The 18,190-nt window shown below is 55.2% G+C and overlaps 1 protein-coding gene across 1 annotated transcript in view; it reads right to left on the bottom strand.

Moving 5' to 3' along the window:
* Window positions 1-11,770: 11,770 nt before the first annotated feature.
* The window catches only part of SNX7 (sorting nexin 7), a 42,606-nt gene continuing 36,186 nt past the window's right edge, over window positions 11,771-18,190 (bottom strand). Inside the window, exon 9 of the mRNA XM_054712076.1 lies at window positions 11,771-12,163. Coding sequence (XP_054568051.1) covers window positions 12,086-12,163 — 78 coding nt within the window. The 3' untranslated portion in view covers window positions 11,771-12,085. The remainder of the gene's footprint in view (window positions 12,164-18,190) is intronic.

Raw genomic sequence — 18,190 nt, 5'->3', positions numbered from 1 at the left:
CGCGCCACCTGTCGCCCGGGAGCAGCGACGCCGAGGCTCCCACGTCCCGTCAGCCCTGAGCGGAGTATTAATGTGCCCGGCTCTGCCGTTTCGCTCCAGATTTCAGTGTTCGTTTTGAAGAGAGCAGGTACAACATGTCCACTTATTTGGGGAATTAAGAATGTTGAAGACAGCCCAGGCCGGCGGGGCTCAGTGGTTGAGCATTGACCTAGGACCAGGAGGTCACGGTTCGATTCCCGGTCAGGGCACAGGCCCAGGTTGGGGGCTCCATCCCCAGTGTGGGGCGTGCGGGAGGCAGCCGATCCATGACTCTCTCTCATCACTGATGTTTCTCTCTCTCCCTCTCCCTTCCTCTCTGACATCAATAAAAATAGGTATATACGTATTTTTAAAGAACGTTGAATACAACATGTACTTAGCAGCTAAGTGTATGTCACGGTACACGGGACCTAATACCGCTGTGTGTGGTGCAGCCTGAGCCTACGGGCTGTGGCTGTCCGCGCGGCTGGGGACGGTTGGCAGAAGCACTAATTCCTGGACGGAGCCAGCCCCGCCCAGACCCTGACTTGGCTTCCTCTCTCTCCCCGCAGAACCACATCACCGCCTTCGCCGAAGTCACATGATACAGAGGCCGCCGGGCCGTCCCTGCACTGGACGGCGTCCCTCTTCACCGTCCATTCCTAGCACCCAAAGTTTGTCCGACTGCAAAGGAGTTTCTCCAGTTGTCCGATGGTTTTCCTCAGTTCAAAGTCAGTGTCAACGTCTCCGTTTCCCCCACTAGACTGTGAGCTCCTCCCAGGCGGGCCGCGTCTCCCTCCTCCGGGTCCCCGTCCCCGGCGGCGCGGCCGGGCACAGAGTAGGTGTTAGCTAACGCGGGAGGCCCGGGGGAGCCCCTGGGTTCTGACATGAAACGCCCCCCCGGGTTTCTCCCTGAATCCCCGAGGCGACGGGAAGAGAAACCGGCTACGCACACGGGTCACATCTGTCTCAAGTCCCTCCGTTCGGGGCTCGTTCACGTTCTCCCTGTTCACGTCGGAAGGCGGAGGAGCCGGCCGCCGGCCCCGCAGCCCGCCGCGCTTCCTGTGACGTGGACGTGGAGCGACACGGGGGGGGGGTTTCACTTCATTCGTCCGCATGACACCACGGCCGCCCTCGCCGAGCTCGGTGTGCGAACCGGCCTTGCTTCTGGGGAGTATGTTCTGTGCGAGACCCCGTTTGCACACGGGGTTCCGCTCCCTTTCCCTGACGACACCTTCCACTCGGTCCCTTCTCAGACTGGTGCTTCTGCTTTCGGAGGGGGAGATGCCAATTTTTACTGTAATCAGTAATGTATCATAATTAAAAGCTATTTATTTGGACGCGGGTTCCTGACGACTGTGGTGTGGCCGTGGACGCGAGGCTTCGGAACGGGGCAGCGGGCCGGGCGGGTCGGGGCGCTGAGTCCGGCGATGGCCCGACGCCCCGAGCGGGGAGCCGTGTCTCCCGTTGATGGCAGTGTCTCGAGACTGGTCAGAGCTCCCTTCTGGGGCTTTTTACGCATCAAGTTCCCACGTAACTTCTAAAAATGTGTTTCTATTGACGTCAGCGAGGAAGGGAGAGGGAGGAAGAGAGAGAGAAACATCAACGATGAGAATCATGGATCGGGTGCCTCCTGCACGCCCGGCACGTGCCCTGACGGGGCATCGAACCACGACCTCCTGGTTGGTAGGTCGATGCCCAACCACTGAGCCAGGCCGGCCGGACTTGACCACATTTTCAAACCGACATCAGGCGGGTCCCACTGGGTTCTCCCGCAGGACCAGCCAGCCCTCTGTCTCAGCCCCAAGCGCTCACTGCTTCTTTCTGGTTCACACGGCACGGCCACCGGGGGGCAGTGCGGCTGGCGCCTATTAATAGTCACAGGACACGGAGAGCCCCGCTGGCAGGGGCCGAGAGCCCGGGGGAGAGAGGCCGGCCCTTCGTCTGCCCGAGACCCTCACACACGCACCACTTCTGCGCGCCTCCCATTGGCCAAGGCACACCCAGCATGCTTGGCCTTACTTGATCTTGCTTGACCTTGACCTTGCTTGAATGTGACCCAGTGGGGAAGCACCCACACAAGGGGAGACGGACGAGCTGTCTGTAAAAGGTCCGAGTGGCCATCAGTCAGAATCACTGTTATAAATTGAGATCCGTTCCTTAAGCCTTCATCGTCTCACTCAGCGACGTTTATCCCGGCCCTACCGCGTGCCAAGTCCCATCCCAGACCAGACGCGCCCCTGCGCCCGCTTTATCGGAGGGGTCAGTGACATGAAGGCGAGCGTACACGCGCGATGCAGCTTCAGGTCCTGACGTGGGGGTGAGGCGGGCCAGGCTGCGGAGGGCGTGGCGTGGGCGGCGAGGCAGGGCCGGGCCCTCAGGCAGCGTGCAGGTACCCGCGAGGTGACGGGCAGGGGAGGCGCCCGAGAAATGCTTCTTTCCTCCCCCCCCCCACACCCCGACACCGAGACCATGAGCACCCACAACGGGAGCCGCCAGTGGAGGTGCTGACTATCCACTTACAAAACATGGAAAAGGTGAAAACGCCCCCACCCGGCAAGGAAGGGACGTGGCCGACGGGACGTGCTTCCTGCTGGCGGGTACGTCGCTGCGAGCGCAGCTGGGCCACACACGTCGGGGGCCAGTCCCTCGCTTCCTGGGATCTGCCTCCAAAAGCAACGTGGCCACAGGTCTCAGAGGGGGCTGTGGCAGCGTGACCCGCGTGACCTCAGAACCACGTGCAGCCACGGCGGCAGGGGCCGGGCACGATGCGGGCCCACGGAACATTCAGGACGTGGTCGTGCAGGTGATAGCTACGCACGTTGTGTAGCAGCAGCCAATGTGTCTGCTGGAATTCCAAGTTGAAAAGGGATGCGAATCACACCCCATGATGGCTAGGATGCAGCCGTCACATACGGGACTGCGCAAGGTTGAAAGACAGCGCGGAGACGGGGCTTCCAGAATGTGCGCATTTGCCGCCGTTAAAGATACAGCTCGGCGACGCCGTGGCCTTTCGCAGGTGTTTATAGCGGTAAGGCAAAGGACCACGGAGGACGAGGCCTTTCCGCTCCACGGGATTGGTCTTGACCGAAGTCCTCCTATCTTTGTTCTGCAATCTGGCCGAACCTTAGCCGATCCTAATTTATAAACCCCAACTTAGCACCTTTCTGATTTATTGAGTGGCTCTTTCTTTATCGAATGGCCTAGATCTTAAACAAATAAATCCTGACATTTAGTGAATGACGTGTGATCAGCCGGAACGTACTTATGATGCACTGCAATGAAATGTGGGTTTTACGTTATATGGTATGTGTTGTCTTCATTACTGAAGTTTGTGGGGGGCGGGGGAGGGAAGGATCTGGCCCTTCCTTGCTTAAAAACTGGTTGTGGGCGGAAGGCCAGCTGTCCTGTCACAGGGGCTCGATTTTGGTCCCCAGGGGACACTGGTGATGACTGGAGACATTGTCCCACCATGGGGGAGGGGAGCGTGTGACTGCCAGCCGGTGGGCTGAGGCCAGGGATGTGGCTAAACACCCCACGTGCCCAGGACAGCCCCTCGATGAACGGTGATCTGCCAGCCAAGCCCAGGACGAGAAGCCTGGTGGGGAAAAAAACACAACTTTTGCTTTTATTTCCTCTCTGAAAGCATGGCTCTGCGCAAGCCACTTAGTCCCAGGTCCCAACTTACATATTTGTAAAACGGCAGTGCTTTGTGTCCCGATCGCGGGACTGTGCTGAGGTTAAAGAACAGGACGGGGCTTGATGTTCTAAAACACGCCATCTCCACGTGATCCTCCCGGGGGTCTGAGAAACCTCTGCGAGCTGGTCACAGAGAATGAAGGTAGGAGTGCTAAATCGCCGGTGACTGATTGCTTTTGACGCTGTAAATTTCCATGGCGGGACCCAGACCTCCACCCGGGGCCTTCACCTACATCCGGGTGCCTGAAGTCAATCCCGTGGCCCAGTCCTCTATCCCGGGACAGAGTCCTCACCGGAGGCCAGACCCCAATCCAGGGATCAGACCTTCGTCTAAGGATCAGACCTCATTTCGGGGCCCAGTCCTTCATGGGAGGACCCCTATTTATTTACAAGGCGGTACTAGGACCTCCCACAGGGCCCTGAACTGTGTCCCGGGTGCTGACTTTAATTCCGGGGCCGGTACCACTACCCCGGGACCCAGCCTCCAATTCAGGCACCCAGACCCCCATCCCGGGGCCCAGACCTCCATCGAGGGATCAGACCTCAACTCAGGGCACAGACCTCATGGGAGGACCCCTATTTACATGGCGGGACTCGGACCTCTATCCGGGGCCTTCACCTACATCCGGGTATCTGAAGTCAATCCTGTGGCCCAGACCTCTATTCCGGGACACAGAGTCCTTATCAGAAGCCAGACACCAATCTAGGCACCCAGACCCATATCCCAGGGCCCAGAACTCCGTCCAGGGATCAGACCTCAATTCGGGGCCCAGACCTTCATGGGAGGACCCCTATTTACAAGGCGGGACTAGGACCTCCCACAGGGCCCTGAACTGTGTCCCGGATGCTGACTTCAATTCCAGGCCGGTACTACTAACTGGGACTTAATCCCGAATCCACGCACACAGACCCTGTTCCTGGGGCCCAGACCTCCATCCGAGAATCAGACCTCAAATCGGGGCACAGACCTTCATGGGAGGACCCCTATTTCCATGGCGAGACTCAGACCTCCATCCGGGGCCATCACCTACATCGGGGTATCTGAAGTCAATCCCGTGGCCCAGACCTCTATCACGGGACACAGAGCCTTTACAGTAGCCATGACCTCAATCCAGGCACCCAGACCCCCATCCCTGGGCCCAGACCTCCATCCAGGGATCAGAACTCAATTCTGGTACAGACCTTCATGGGAGGACCCCTGTTTACATGACGGTTCTTGGATATGCCACAGGGCCTGGACCTGTGTCCCGGGTGCTGACTTCAATTCCCGGGCCGGTACCACTACCCCGGGACCCAGCCCCGAATCTAGGCACCCAGACCCCCCTACGTGGTCCCAGTCCTCCATCCAAGAATCAGACCTCCATCCGGGGCCTTCACCTACATACGGGTGTCTGACGTCAATCCTGTGGCCCAGACCTCTATTCCGGGACACAGAGTCCTTATCAGAAGCCAGACACCAATCTAGGCACCCAGACCCATATCCCAGGGCCCAGAACTCCGTCCAGGGATCAGACCTCAATTTGGGGCCCAGACCTTCATGGGAGGACCCCTATTTACAAGGCGGGACTAGGACCTCCCACAGGGCCCTGAACTGTGTCCCGGATGCTGACTTCAATTCCAGGCCGGTACTACTAACTGGGACTTAATCCCGAATCCACGCACACAGACCCTGTTCCTGGGGCCCAGACCTCCATCCGAGAATCAGTCCTCAAATCGGGGCACAGACCTACATGGGAGGTCCCCTATTTTCACGGCGAGACTCAGACCTCCATCCGGGGCCATCACCTACATCCGGGATCTCAAGTCAATCCTGGGGCCCGGTCCTCTATCACTGGACACAGACTCCTTACCGAAGGCCAGACCCCAATCCAGGCAACCAGAACACCATCCCAGGGACCAGAACTCTGTCCAGGGATAAAACCTCATTTCGAGGACGAGACCTTCATGGCGGGGCAGAGAAGATTAACCCGGGGCCCAGGCCTCAAACACAGAATCCAGTCTTGTATCAGGGCAACAGTTCTTCTGTAACCCAGACCACCATTCCATAACCCAGATGTCCAGGTGAGGTACCAGACAGCCCTCTGTGCCCAGACCTACCTCCCTGGCCCGAACTGCCCTTCCAGGACCCAGACCTCCATCCTGGGCTCAGACCTACATTGGGGTCCCAGACATTTATCGCGAGGACCAGAAGGCCATTCCAGGGACCCAACTAGAACACGGTGCCTATTCCTTTATTGGAATCTGAATAACCAGGCTAGTCCTGAGCATCATTTCATCATCCCGAGGTCCTGCCCTTGACCCAAACCTCCCACCTGGGCGCATAGCGCCCCGAGTGAACACACCTCTCTCCCAACACCCAGACCTATCAGGGGCACAGACCTATATCCGGGTCCCAGACCTTCATGGCGGGGCCGAAAAGATGATCCCCGGGCCACGGCCTCAAACACAGAATACAGTCTTGTATCACTGGTGTGCTTTTGCATCTGTAACCCAGACCATCATTCCATAGCCCAGATGTCCAGGTGAGGTACCAGACCGCCCCCCGGGGCTCATACTACCTCCCTGGCCTGAACTGCCCTCCCAGGACCCAGACCTCCATCCGGGACTCAGACCTACATCTGGGTCCCAGACCATCATGGCGGGTCCGAGAAGATTATCCCGGGACCCAAGCCCCAAACACAGAATCCAGTCTTGTATCAGGGGTGTAGTCCTGCTTCGGTAACCCAGACCACAGTCCATACCCGGATGTCTAGATGAGGTATCAGACCCCACTCCCCGGGGGCTCAGAACTCTCTCCTCGGCCCGAAATGCCTTCCCAGGACCAAGACCTCCATCCGGTGCTCAGACCTACATCCCGTTCCCAGACCTTACTGACGGGGCTGAGAAGGCCACACCCGGGCCCCAGACCACAAACACTGAACACAGTATTTTATCAGGAGACTAGATCTCCATACGTACCCCAGACCACTATTCCATAACCCAGATGTCCAGGTGAGGTACCAGACCGCCCCCCGGGGCTCAGACATCCCTCCCCAGCCCGAACTGCCATCACAGGGACCCAAACCTCCATCCGGGTCCCAGACCATCATGGTGGGGCCCAGAAGATTATTCCGGGGCCCAGGCCTCAAACACAGAATGCAGACTTGTATCAGGGGTGTAGTTCTGCATCTGTAACCCAGACCAACATTGCATCGCCCAGATGTCCAGTTAAGGTAGCAGACTAGCCGAAACCGGTTTGGCTCAGTGGATGGAGCGTCGGCCTGCGGACTGAAAGGTCCCAGGTTCGATTCCGGTCAAGGGCATGTACCTTGGTTGCGGGCACATCCCCAGTAGGGGGTGTGCAAGAGGCAGCTGATCGATGTTTCTCTCTCATCGATGTTTCTAACTCTCTATCCCTCTCTCTTCCTCTCTGTAAAAAATCAATAAAATATATATTTAAAAAAAAAAATAAGGTAGCAGACTACTCCCCCGGGTCCCAGAACTCCCTTCCTGACCCAAACTGCCCTCCCAGGAACGCGACCTCCATCCGGGACTCAGACCTACATCAGGGTCCCAGTCCATTATGGCGAGAACCAAAAGGCCTCTCCGGAAACCCAGACTAGAAGCCAGTGCCTATTACTTAATTGGAGTCTAGTCCTAAGTACACTTTCATGATCCCCAGGTCCTGCCCTTTACCCAAACCCCACACCTGGGCCCATAGCGCCCTCTAGTGACCATACCTCTCCACCAGCACCAAGACCTACAAATGGTGCTCAGACCTACATCCGGATCCCAGACCTTCATGGCATAGCCGAGAAGGCCAACCCGTTCCCCAGCCACAAATACAAAACACAGTGTTTTCTCAGGGGACTACATCTCTATGCGTAACCCAGACCTCCATTCCATAACCCAGATGTCCAGGTGAGGTACCACACCGCCCTCCAGGGCTCAGACCACCCTCCCTGGCCCGAACTACCCTTACACAAGCAAGACCTCAATCAGGGGTTCAGACCTACATCCAGATCCCAGACCCTCATGGCGAGTCATTGAAGGTTATCCAGGAGCCCAGGCCTCAAACACAGAATCCAGACTTGTATGAGGGGTGCAGTTCTCCATCTGTAACCCAGACCACCATTCCATAACCCAGATGTGGAGTTGAGGTACCACACCACACTCCAGGGCTCAGACTTCCCTCCCTGGCCCGAACTGCCCTCCCAGAACCCAGACCTCCATCCGGGGCTCAGTCCTACATCCGGGTCCCAGACCTTCATGGAGGGGCCGAGAAGGCCAACCTAGGCCCAGGCCACAAATACCGAACACAGTGTTTTATCAGGTGACTAGATCTCCATTTGTAACCCAGACCACTATTCCATAAACCAGATGTCCAGGTGAGGTACCACACCACCCCCCAGGGCTCAGACCTCCCTCCCTGGCCCGATCTGCCCTTACAGGATCCAGACCTCCATCCGGGGCTCAGACCTCCATCCGGGTGCCAGACCTTCATGGTGGTGCCGAGAATGCCAACCTGTGCCCCGGCCACAAACACCAAAGCAAGTGTTTTATCAGGGGATTAGTACTCCATGCGTAACCCAGACCACTATTCCATAACCCAGATGTCCAGCTGAGGTACCAGACCACCCCCCTGGGCTCAGACCTCGATCCCCAACTAGAACTCCCCTCTCGGGACCCAGGACTCCATCCGGGTCCCAAACCTTCGTGGAGGGGCCAAGAAGATTATACCGGGGCTCAGGCCTAAATCACAGAAACCAGTCATGTATGAGGGGTAGAGTTCTCCATCTGTAACCCAGACAACCATTCCATAACCCAGTTGTTCATTTGAGGTATGAGACCGCCCCCGGGGCTCAGACCTCCTTAACTGGCCTGAACAGCCCTCCCTGAACCCAGACATCCTTCCGAGGCTCAGACCTACATCGGGGTCTCAGACCCTTATGGACAGGACCAGATGGCCATTCCTGGGACCCGGACTAGAACACAGTGCCTATTCCGTTATTGGAGTCTAAATATCCAGGCTAGTCCTGACCACCCTTTCATGATCCCCAGGTCCTGGCCGTTACCCAAACCACCCACCTGGGCCTATAGCGCCCCCTAGTGACCACACCTCTCTCCAAGCACCCAGACCTACATCCGGGCCTCAAACCTACATCCGGGTCCCAGATCTTCATGGTGGTGCCGAGAATGCCAACCCGTGCCCCGGCCACAAACACCAAAGCAACTGTTTTATCAGGGGACTAGTACTCCATGCATAACCCAGACCACTATTCCATAACCCAGATGTCCAGCTGAGGTACCAGACCACCCGCGTCGCTCTGACCTCGATCCCCGACTAGAACTCCCCTCTCGGGACCCAGGACTCAATCCGCATCCCAGACCTTCGTGGAGAAACCGAGAATATTGTACCGGGGCTCAGGCCTAAATCACAGAAACCAGTGTTGTATGAGGGGTGTAGTTCTCCATCTGTAACCCAGACCACCATTCCATAACCCAGATGTCCAGTTGAGGTATGAGACCACCCCCTGGGCTCAGACCTCCTTAACTGGCCCGAACAGCCCTCCCTGAACCCAGACATCCTTCCGAGGCTCGGGCCAACATCGGGGTCTCAGACCCTTATGAACAGGACCAGATGGCCATTCCTGGGACCCAGACTAGAACACAGTGCCTATTCCTTTATTGGAGTCTAAATATGCAGACTAATCTTAACCACCCTTTCATGAACCCCAGATGCTGCCCTTTACCCAAACCGCCCACCTGGGCCCATAGCGCCCCCTAGTGACCACACCTCTCACCAAGCACCCAGACCTACATCCGGGCCCCAAACCTATATCTGGGTCCCAGACCTTCATGGAGGGGCCGAGAAGGCCAACCCGAGCCCAGGCTACAAATACCAAACACAGTGTTTTATCAGGTGACTAGATGTCCATTTGTAACCCAGACCACCATTCCATAACCCAGATGTCCAGTTGGGGTATCAGACCACCCCCAGCACTCAGACCTCCTTCCCTGGCCCGACCTGCCCTCTAGAACCCAGACCTCCATCCGGGGCTCAGACCTACATCGGGGTCTCAGACACTTATGTCGAGGACCAGAAGGCCATTCCTGGGACCCAGACTGGAACACAGTGCCTATTCCTTTATTGGAGTCTAAATATGCAGGCTAGTCCTGACCACCCTTTCATGATCCCCAGGTCCTGCCCTTTACCCAAAACGCCAACCTGGGCCCATAGCGCCGCCTAGTGACCACACCTCTCGCCAAGAACCCAGACCTACATCCGGGTCCCAGACCTTCAGGGAGGGGCCGAGAAGGCCAACCGGGGCCCAGTCCACAAAACCGAACACAGTGTTTTATGAGGTGACTAGATCTCCATTTGAAACCCAAACCACTATTCCATATACCAGATGTCCAGGTGAGGTACCAGACCACCTCCCTGGGCTCAGACTTCCATCCCCCACCCGAACTGCCCTCCCGGTACCCAAGACTCCATCTGGGTCCCATACCATCAAGGAGGGCCCGAGAACATTATACCGGGGCCCAGGCCTAAATCACAGAAACCAGTCTTGTATGAGGGGTGTAGTTCTCCATCTGTAACCCAGACCACCATTCCATAACCCAGATGTCCAGTTGGGGTACCAGACAGCCCCCCGGGGCTCAGACCTCCTTCCCTGGCCCGAACTGCCCTCCCTGAACCCAGACATCCATCCGAGGCTCAGACCTACATCGGGGTCTCAGACCCTTATGGACAGGACCAGACGGCCATTCCTGGGACCCAGACTAGAACACAGTGCCTATTCCTTTATTGGAGTCTAAATATGCAGGCTAGTCTTAACCACCCTTTCATGAACCCCAGATGCTGCCCTTTACCCAAACCGCCCACCTGGGCCCATAGCGCCCCCTAGTGACCACACCTCTCTCCAAGCACCCAACCTACCTCCAGGCCTCAGACCTACATCCGGGTCCCAGACCTTCATGGAGGGGCCGAGAAGGCCAACCCGGGCCCAGGCCACAAATACCGAACACAGTGTTTTATCAGGTGACTAGAACTCCATTTGTAACCCAGACCACTATTCCATATACCAGTTGTCCAGTTTAGGTACCATACTGCTCCCAGGGCTCAGACCTCCCTCCCTGGCCCGAACTGCCCTTACAGGACCCAGACCTCCATCTGGGGCTCAGACCTCCATCCGGGGCTCAGACCTCCATTCGGGTCCCAGTCCATCATTTGGGGGCTGAGAAGATTATCCCTGGGTCCAGGCCTCAATCACAGAATCCAGTCTTGTATGAGGGGTGTAGTTCTCCATGTGTAACCCAGACCACCATTCCATAACCCAGATGTCCAGTTGAGGTATCAGACCACACCCCAGGGCCCAGACCTCCCTTCCTGGCCCGAACTGCCCTCCCAGGACCCAGACCTCCATCCAGGGCTCAGTCCTACATCTGGGTCCCAGACCTTTATGGCTAGTATATGAAGGCCATTCTGGGGATCCTGGCTCGAACCCAGTTGGATACCTTTATTGGAGTCTAAATATCCAGGCTAGTCGTGACCACTTCATCATCCTGAGGTCCTGCCCTTGACCCAAACCTCCCTGTATGGGGCATGCAGGATGCAGCTGTTCAATGTATCTCCCTCATCATTGATGGTTCTCTCTCTCTCTCTCTCTCTCTCTCTTTTACTCTCTATAATATAAATAAAAACGTATTTTTTAAAAAATAAATAAAAGCTAGACGTGAGTTGCGAAGACTATATAAAAAAGACCCCCCAAAATTGACCACTGGGAATATGATCGCATAATGATTTCTAACTAAGAACTCCAATAACCATTTTGGTACCTTTTTTTGTTTTTAAATTGTGGAAAACACTTACTTGTCTTTTAACCAACCAACCAACAGTTATCATTCATGTTTAATCATATTAAATCATTTTCACAATCACCTCAAATCCCTAATATCGAAGTGAATAGTATTTCAAGGAAGCCGGGATGAAGTAACGGTGACCATCCACCGAATTCACATCAGAACCTGCTTCGGGTTCCGCAGAAAAAGAACACACCGCAGCCCGTCCTTCCATATCAAACGTTTTATTAAAATCGAGTCTTTACAATATATTTGGAATGACACGTTCCACGGACAAATACTTAAAACGTTCGACATCTCACGGACTGTGGGCATACCAACGTGAGAACAGAACGAAAACTAAGCGATACGCGTACGTCCCTCTTTACAGCAGCCTCCCGAGCTCCCGAGCTCCCGCCTGCTGGGTCCCAGGCCCCGCGGAGGGTTTCCGTCCACTTCAGAAGGACACGACCCATCCCGAGGGAGTCACTTCGGCCTGTCGATGCGGTCTCTCCGGGGCCCCAGGAGCCGGGCGGCCGTGGGACTAAGGCTTGTCCTCGGGGGGCTCTTGGGCGTCGAGGGCGGTCTGCGCGGCGAGGAAGGATTCCCAGGTGGCCAGGCACTGAGGAAGGGAAACACACACACGGGAGATGAGCAGCGGCTCCCGGTCAGCGTTCAAGCAGGCGGCCCTGCATCACCTGCCCACAGCCCTCCGCCCTCCGCCCTCCGCCCTCTCCACTCCCCCCAGCTCGCCAGACCCTCGTCCTGTTCTACACATTTTAATTCTTTTTTAAAAAACACTCTATCAATCTCACTGGAGGATATTTTTTCCATTGACTTTAAAATATATTTTATTTATTTTTTACAGAGAGGAAGGGAGAGAGAGTTAGAAACATCGACGAGAGAGAAACATCGGTCAGCTGCCTCCTGCACACCCCCTACCAAGGTACATGCCCTTGACTGGGATCGAATCCAGGATCTTTCGATCAACAGGCCGACGCTGTATCCACTGAGCCAGACCGGTTAGGGCTCCACTGACTTTTAGAGAGAATGGAAGGCGGGGAGAGACACAGAGAGAGAAGCATCGATGTGAGAGAGACACATCAATTGGTTGCCTCCTTCACGCACCCTGACCAGGGACAATGATCGAGCCTGCAACCGGGGTAGGTGCCCTTGGCTGGAATCAAACCCAGGACCCTTCAGTCCACGGGCCGACACTCTATCCCCTGAGCCCAACCGGGTAGGGCTCGACTTTAATCCTCAATGAGGGAAACTGTTGCTCAGTGCGGGGAAAGCCTGTACAAGGTTGGAAGATGAGCAAGGGTTCGTTGGCTGAAATGACCCACTGGGACCCCACCAAGTTACCCAGGAAAAGAGGGGGCGTTTGGCTGTGAGGGGGCAGGTGTGAGGCGGCCAGGCAGAGGACGGAGACCCAGCCACGCCTCCGCCGGGTCCGAGTCCCACCACAGCCGACGGGTTCACACCAGCTGATCTAATCAGAGTCTCTGCAGCTGAAAACCAGGTCACTGACGGTGCTCCCTTACCATGAAGCAACCGTGAAAACGCATTTCCGTGACCTGCACGGTCTAGGCGGAACGCCTCGCACAAAGTCAGCGGCGATGCCGTGAGGGTCAGTGGGATCCGCTGGGGCCAGCTGGCCATCGCTGTGCCCGGGAAGTGAGACAGGGCCAGGACACTGAAGAAGACGCTCAGACGTAAATGGGGTCGTGACCTTGCCTGGGGCCGAGCCTCCCGATGGCCTAGCCTCCGGTGCCCGTGTGAACTTCATCCACGGAACCCTGTTAATAGCTGTGTGTCATCTACAGAGCCGAGGATGACAGCATTCCTCATCCACAACGACGTGAGCGAGGAGACAGCTCAGCAGTGTTTTCAGTCGTGGAAGAAAACACACCATCGGGGATTGATTTTTTCGACTCTGAAATCATCACAACGTGTGGCGTGAGCGAAAAACCTAAAAAACCAGAGCAACACCCGCAAGTGCCCGGGATCTCCGATGGCCTGAACTTTCAGGGAACCTGTCAGCTCGCTCAGGCTTCATCGTCATCGGAGAATCAGCACAGGAATTCCACGTCCCCGGTGCGTCTATTTCATCGGCTCCATGTGCTGGTGAAACCCCGCCCCGTGGCTGATCGATCGTTACGGAAACTGTGACCTGCAGCGTCCAGCGATGGGCATCTCTCCCCATGTCCGCGGAGGCAGCGATGCCGGCGCCCTTAGGAGAGGCGCCTGGGTGGTGACCCCACAGCGAGGGGCCGAGCTTCCTAAGGAACAAGTGAGGACACGCATGGTGTTCCCACAGGCACAGCAGAGCCTCCGCGGGAGCTTCCGCGTTTCAGGGTGAGCATTTTCGGAGCCGCTGGGGCGGGAGGCGGCTGGGACCCGGTGGGACTGCGGGCGAATCTGGGTCCTTCTTTGGGCCGTTGTCACATGCCCAGGAGAAGGGCGCGGACTGCGTGTGTCCATCAGGTGTCATCCGAGAACTAAAGGGCAGGTGTCCCAGGGCTGACTGCGACCCCACGCAATGGCTGAACCTGCCTGGCGCTGCGTGGCAGGACAAGGTGTGGAGACGCAGCAGGGGTAACACTGCCCCTCCCCGCCGTCCTCGATATTTGTAAGATCATCATCATCATCATCATCATCATCATCATCATCACAAGGGATGTCCAAAGATGTGTACACCACGAGACGTACTGCCAGGGGGTGCTACTCCTCCGGGGGTGGGCGTTTATGGAAACCTCCCTCTGTGCTGCGCACGGAGCCAGGGTGACGTGGGTCTCACGTGTCTATCGAGCAGCTTGGAGACGTACGTTCTACGTCAGCAATTTCAGGCTCAAGGGAAAGAAGTTGCGACTTACAGGGTAAGCTGGTTGAGACGCCAGAAAAATATTTCTGAGTAAGAAAGCTTCAAAATCGCCCTAACTGGTTTGGCTCAGTGGATAGAGCGTCGGCCTGCGGACTCAAGGGTCCCAGGTTCGATTCCGGTCAAGGGCATGTACCTTGGTTGCGGGCACATCCCCAGTAGGAAGTGTGCAGGAGGCAGCTGGTCGATGTTTCTCTCTCATCGATGTTTCTAGCTCTCTATCCGTCTCCCTTCCTCTCTGTAAAAAATCAATAAAATATATTTTAAAAAGAAAAAAAAAGAAAGCTTCAAAATCATTTATCTTAGTGACTTACCCAGAACGTTCAATGTTGCTTCTAGGCCTTTTCTTTCATCTGACTTCATTCTGTTCTACACACACACACACACACACACACACACACACACTCACACACACACGCACACACACACACACACACAGCTCACACACACATACGCGCGCACACACACACACACCCACACACACACACACACAGCTCAGCACCCAAGCATATCTGTGATTCTCAGTGCTTTATAGATGAAGACCCTGAAGTATAAATCTTCAAGGGCTCCCAGCTCAAGGTCACACTTGCACCTGCCCACAGTCCATGCTCTTAGCTACCAAGGGACAAGGCCAATGTAAAGTTTAGTATTTTTATAGGTAACTAGAGGCCCGGTGCACAAAATTCATGCACTGGGGGTGGGGGGTAGGGGGGGAGGAGGGTCCCTCAGCCTGGCCTGCGCCCTCTCACAGTCCAAGACCCCTCAGGGGATGTCCACCTGCCTGCTCACTGCTCCTTCCTTAGTGCTGCCGTGGAGGTGGGAGAGGCTCCCACAACGCCACTGCACTCGCCAACCGTGAGCCCGGCTTCTGGCTGAGTGGCGCTCCCCCTACGGGAGCACACTGACACCAGGGGGGCAGCTCCTGTGTTGAGCATCTGCCCCCTGGTGGTCAGTGCGCGTCATAGCAACTGGTCGTTCTGGTTGTTCCGCCTTAATGGTCACTTAGGGTTTTATTATATGGACTAGAGGCCTAGTGCACGAAATTCATGCACGGGGGGTGGTGGTGGTGGTGGTGGTCCATCAGCCCAGCCTGCACTGTCTCCAATGCGGGACACCTCGGGGGCTGTCTGACTGCTGGCAGTCGGACATCCCTCTCGCAATCTGGAACTGCTGGCTCCTAACCGCTCACCTGCCTGCCTGTTTGCCTGATGGCCCCTAACTGCTTCTGCCTGCCGGCCTGATCACCCTTAACTGTCTCCCCCGTTGCTAGCCTGATCACCCCTAACCACCTCTGCCTCAGCCCACACCACTGTGGCTTTGTCCGGAAGATGTCCAGTTTAATTAGCATATTACCCTTTTATTAGTATAGATGCTACGACCCTGTTCATGGAACAGCTAACAGAAAATTTAGTTTCATCCAGACTGACAGATACAGAGAACAGATTGATGGTTGTCAGAGGGGAGGGGCTCAGGGGCTGAGTGAAAAAGGCGAAGGGGTTTAGAAGTACACAGTGGAGGTTTCAGAATCGCCTTAAAGACATAAAGCACAGCACAGGGAACATGGGCAATCATACTGTCCTATTTATGTACGGTGCCAGGTGGGAACTGGAAGTACCGGGGGGACCACTTTGTAAAGTAGGTGATTGTCTAACCTCTAGGCTGTACACCTGAAACTAATCCAAATAACACTGAAGGCCAACTGGAATTGCAAAAGAAAATTTAGTTTCATCCGAAGTATCACATAGACACATTAATATTGCTATGAGAGTAAAGTAAAATCGCCATACGTTTATAAACTGTGATAAAAGCCAAACCTTGCCATGTATTTCTTTTAAAACCAGGAATTTCCATACGAAGGCAGCAATTGTGGCGCCTCTCGTCCCCCCTGATCTGAAAGCGTACTTAGACAGCACAGTGCTACCTGATTCTCTCTGACAAACTACAAGTGGGCGCCGTGGCTGCGGGTCCCTGAGTGTCCCAACGGCCTTGGGCGCAGACGACATCACCGATGTTTGAAGAAACACTGAGGCTCAAACATGTGAACATCTCCGCCTGGAGCCAATATGGCTGCAAAATAAATGACGTTATCGAAGTCGTAGACCGGGCCTAAGATGAGGGCGACGAGCTGGCGACATTTTAGGAACTGCCCTTGACCACCGACACCTGAGATTCAAATCCGTCACGAAACCTCTTGGGAGCCGCATGTTTTAAGGTTTCGAAAAGTCACCCATCCAGAGAGGCCTCAGAGACCATGTTACTAGAGAAAAGCAAGTCCTGGTATTCTGCAGCAGCTCGAAATGATTCACAGGTTCCATTTTGGGGAAAGCCTACATCAGCTTCTCAGAGTCGTCTGCCAACGCACCATTTTAGAAATGCCAATAACTTAAGAATGACGAGATCTGCACGTTTTTCTAAAAATTGCTTCTATTTCTCTCTCAAGAATATAAGTAAAAGTGTGCGTCTGTAAAGACATGAACTGCAAGGGTGAAGGCAAAGGGACTCATTAGCTAGAAACGCCACCTGGTGGCCCATTGCTTTACTGCTTTGTCCTGTGAGTCAGCTCTCACTCAAGGTCTGCTGAGGAGAGGATCCTGGGACTTCCTTTGTTCCGCTTCTCACTCTCACACCCGGGAAAACGGGGCTCTCCGACAGGGAGAGGCTTACAGGAAGAGTCACTCCAGGGGCGTATCTTTTCCACGCGTACTTCTGCCGTATCGTATCATCATCGTTTTTGACTCATAGCCAGCCGATCACGGGAGGCGTGCCCAGTTTCGTATTGAATTATACGTCAAACGTCCAGGGTCCCTGTGTCTGGTTAACCAAAGCCCAGAACACGGAAAGGAAGGCCACCCTGACTTTTGGGTTCCTGGACAGCTCTCGAGGCCCGGCTGTGGTGGTGAAACATCGCACGTTTCCTCGTCTTCTTTTCCTCAGATGTTGTGAGGACGGTGTGGACGGGAGGCGGGGTGACAGGAGGAATACCAATATCTCTACTTGACAGACTAGATCCTTAAGGGAGTGATTTTACATGAGGCAACGGACATAGAAGAACAGACAGCACCGGAAATGACCTGACCTCTGACCTGGTCATGCAACCACATGTTGTTATTTTTTAGTATGTTTTTGTTGATTTTTAGAGAGAGGAAGGGAGAGAGAGAGAGAGAGAGAGAGAGAGAGAAACATCGCTGAGAGAGAAACATGGATCGGCTGCCTGCTGCATGCCCCCTACTGGGGATCGAGCCCACAACCCGGCCAAGTGCCCCCACCGGGAATCGAACCAGCGACCTCTTGGTGCATGGGACAAGCCCAACCAACTGAGCCACATGGACAGGCGCGACCTCATGTCTTTATGTTGACACACGCAGAAAGGGCCCTGCAGACATGGAATAACAGTGATCTGAACACTGCACACTGGTCTCCGATAATGTGTTTAAAGGCACCACTCGAGGAGACACGGCCATGGGCTCTCTTCATTCTTCACTCGTCAGAGGACTCAGCTCTGTGGTTGCTGCTCCCGTTTGTTCTGAGTGCCCTTGTATTAGCTTTACAACCAGAAAGATGAGGCCACGGAACAAGGACCTCCATCCTTTAACTAGTAATTCTAAAATAAACTGTGCGAAGGAATACATTCTGCTACTCTGAGTATTATGTCCAGCTAACAGCAAACTGCTGTACGTGGCAAAAAAAGTTAACATGACATGCTCTTTTCATGGTTATGACGTCAAAATTAAGCTTTCAAAGCGTCTATCCTTTCAATTTGTACAACGT

Source organism: Eptesicus fuscus, chromosome 22 (assembly GCF_027574615.1).
Source record: "Eptesicus fuscus isolate TK198812 chromosome 22, DD_ASM_mEF_20220401, whole genome shotgun sequence".
NCBI lineage: Eukaryota > Metazoa > Chordata > Mammalia > Chiroptera > Vespertilionidae > Eptesicus > Eptesicus fuscus.
The sequence above is the reverse complement of the archived record's forward strand: the minus strand, read 5'-3'. Positions and strand labels throughout refer to the sequence as shown.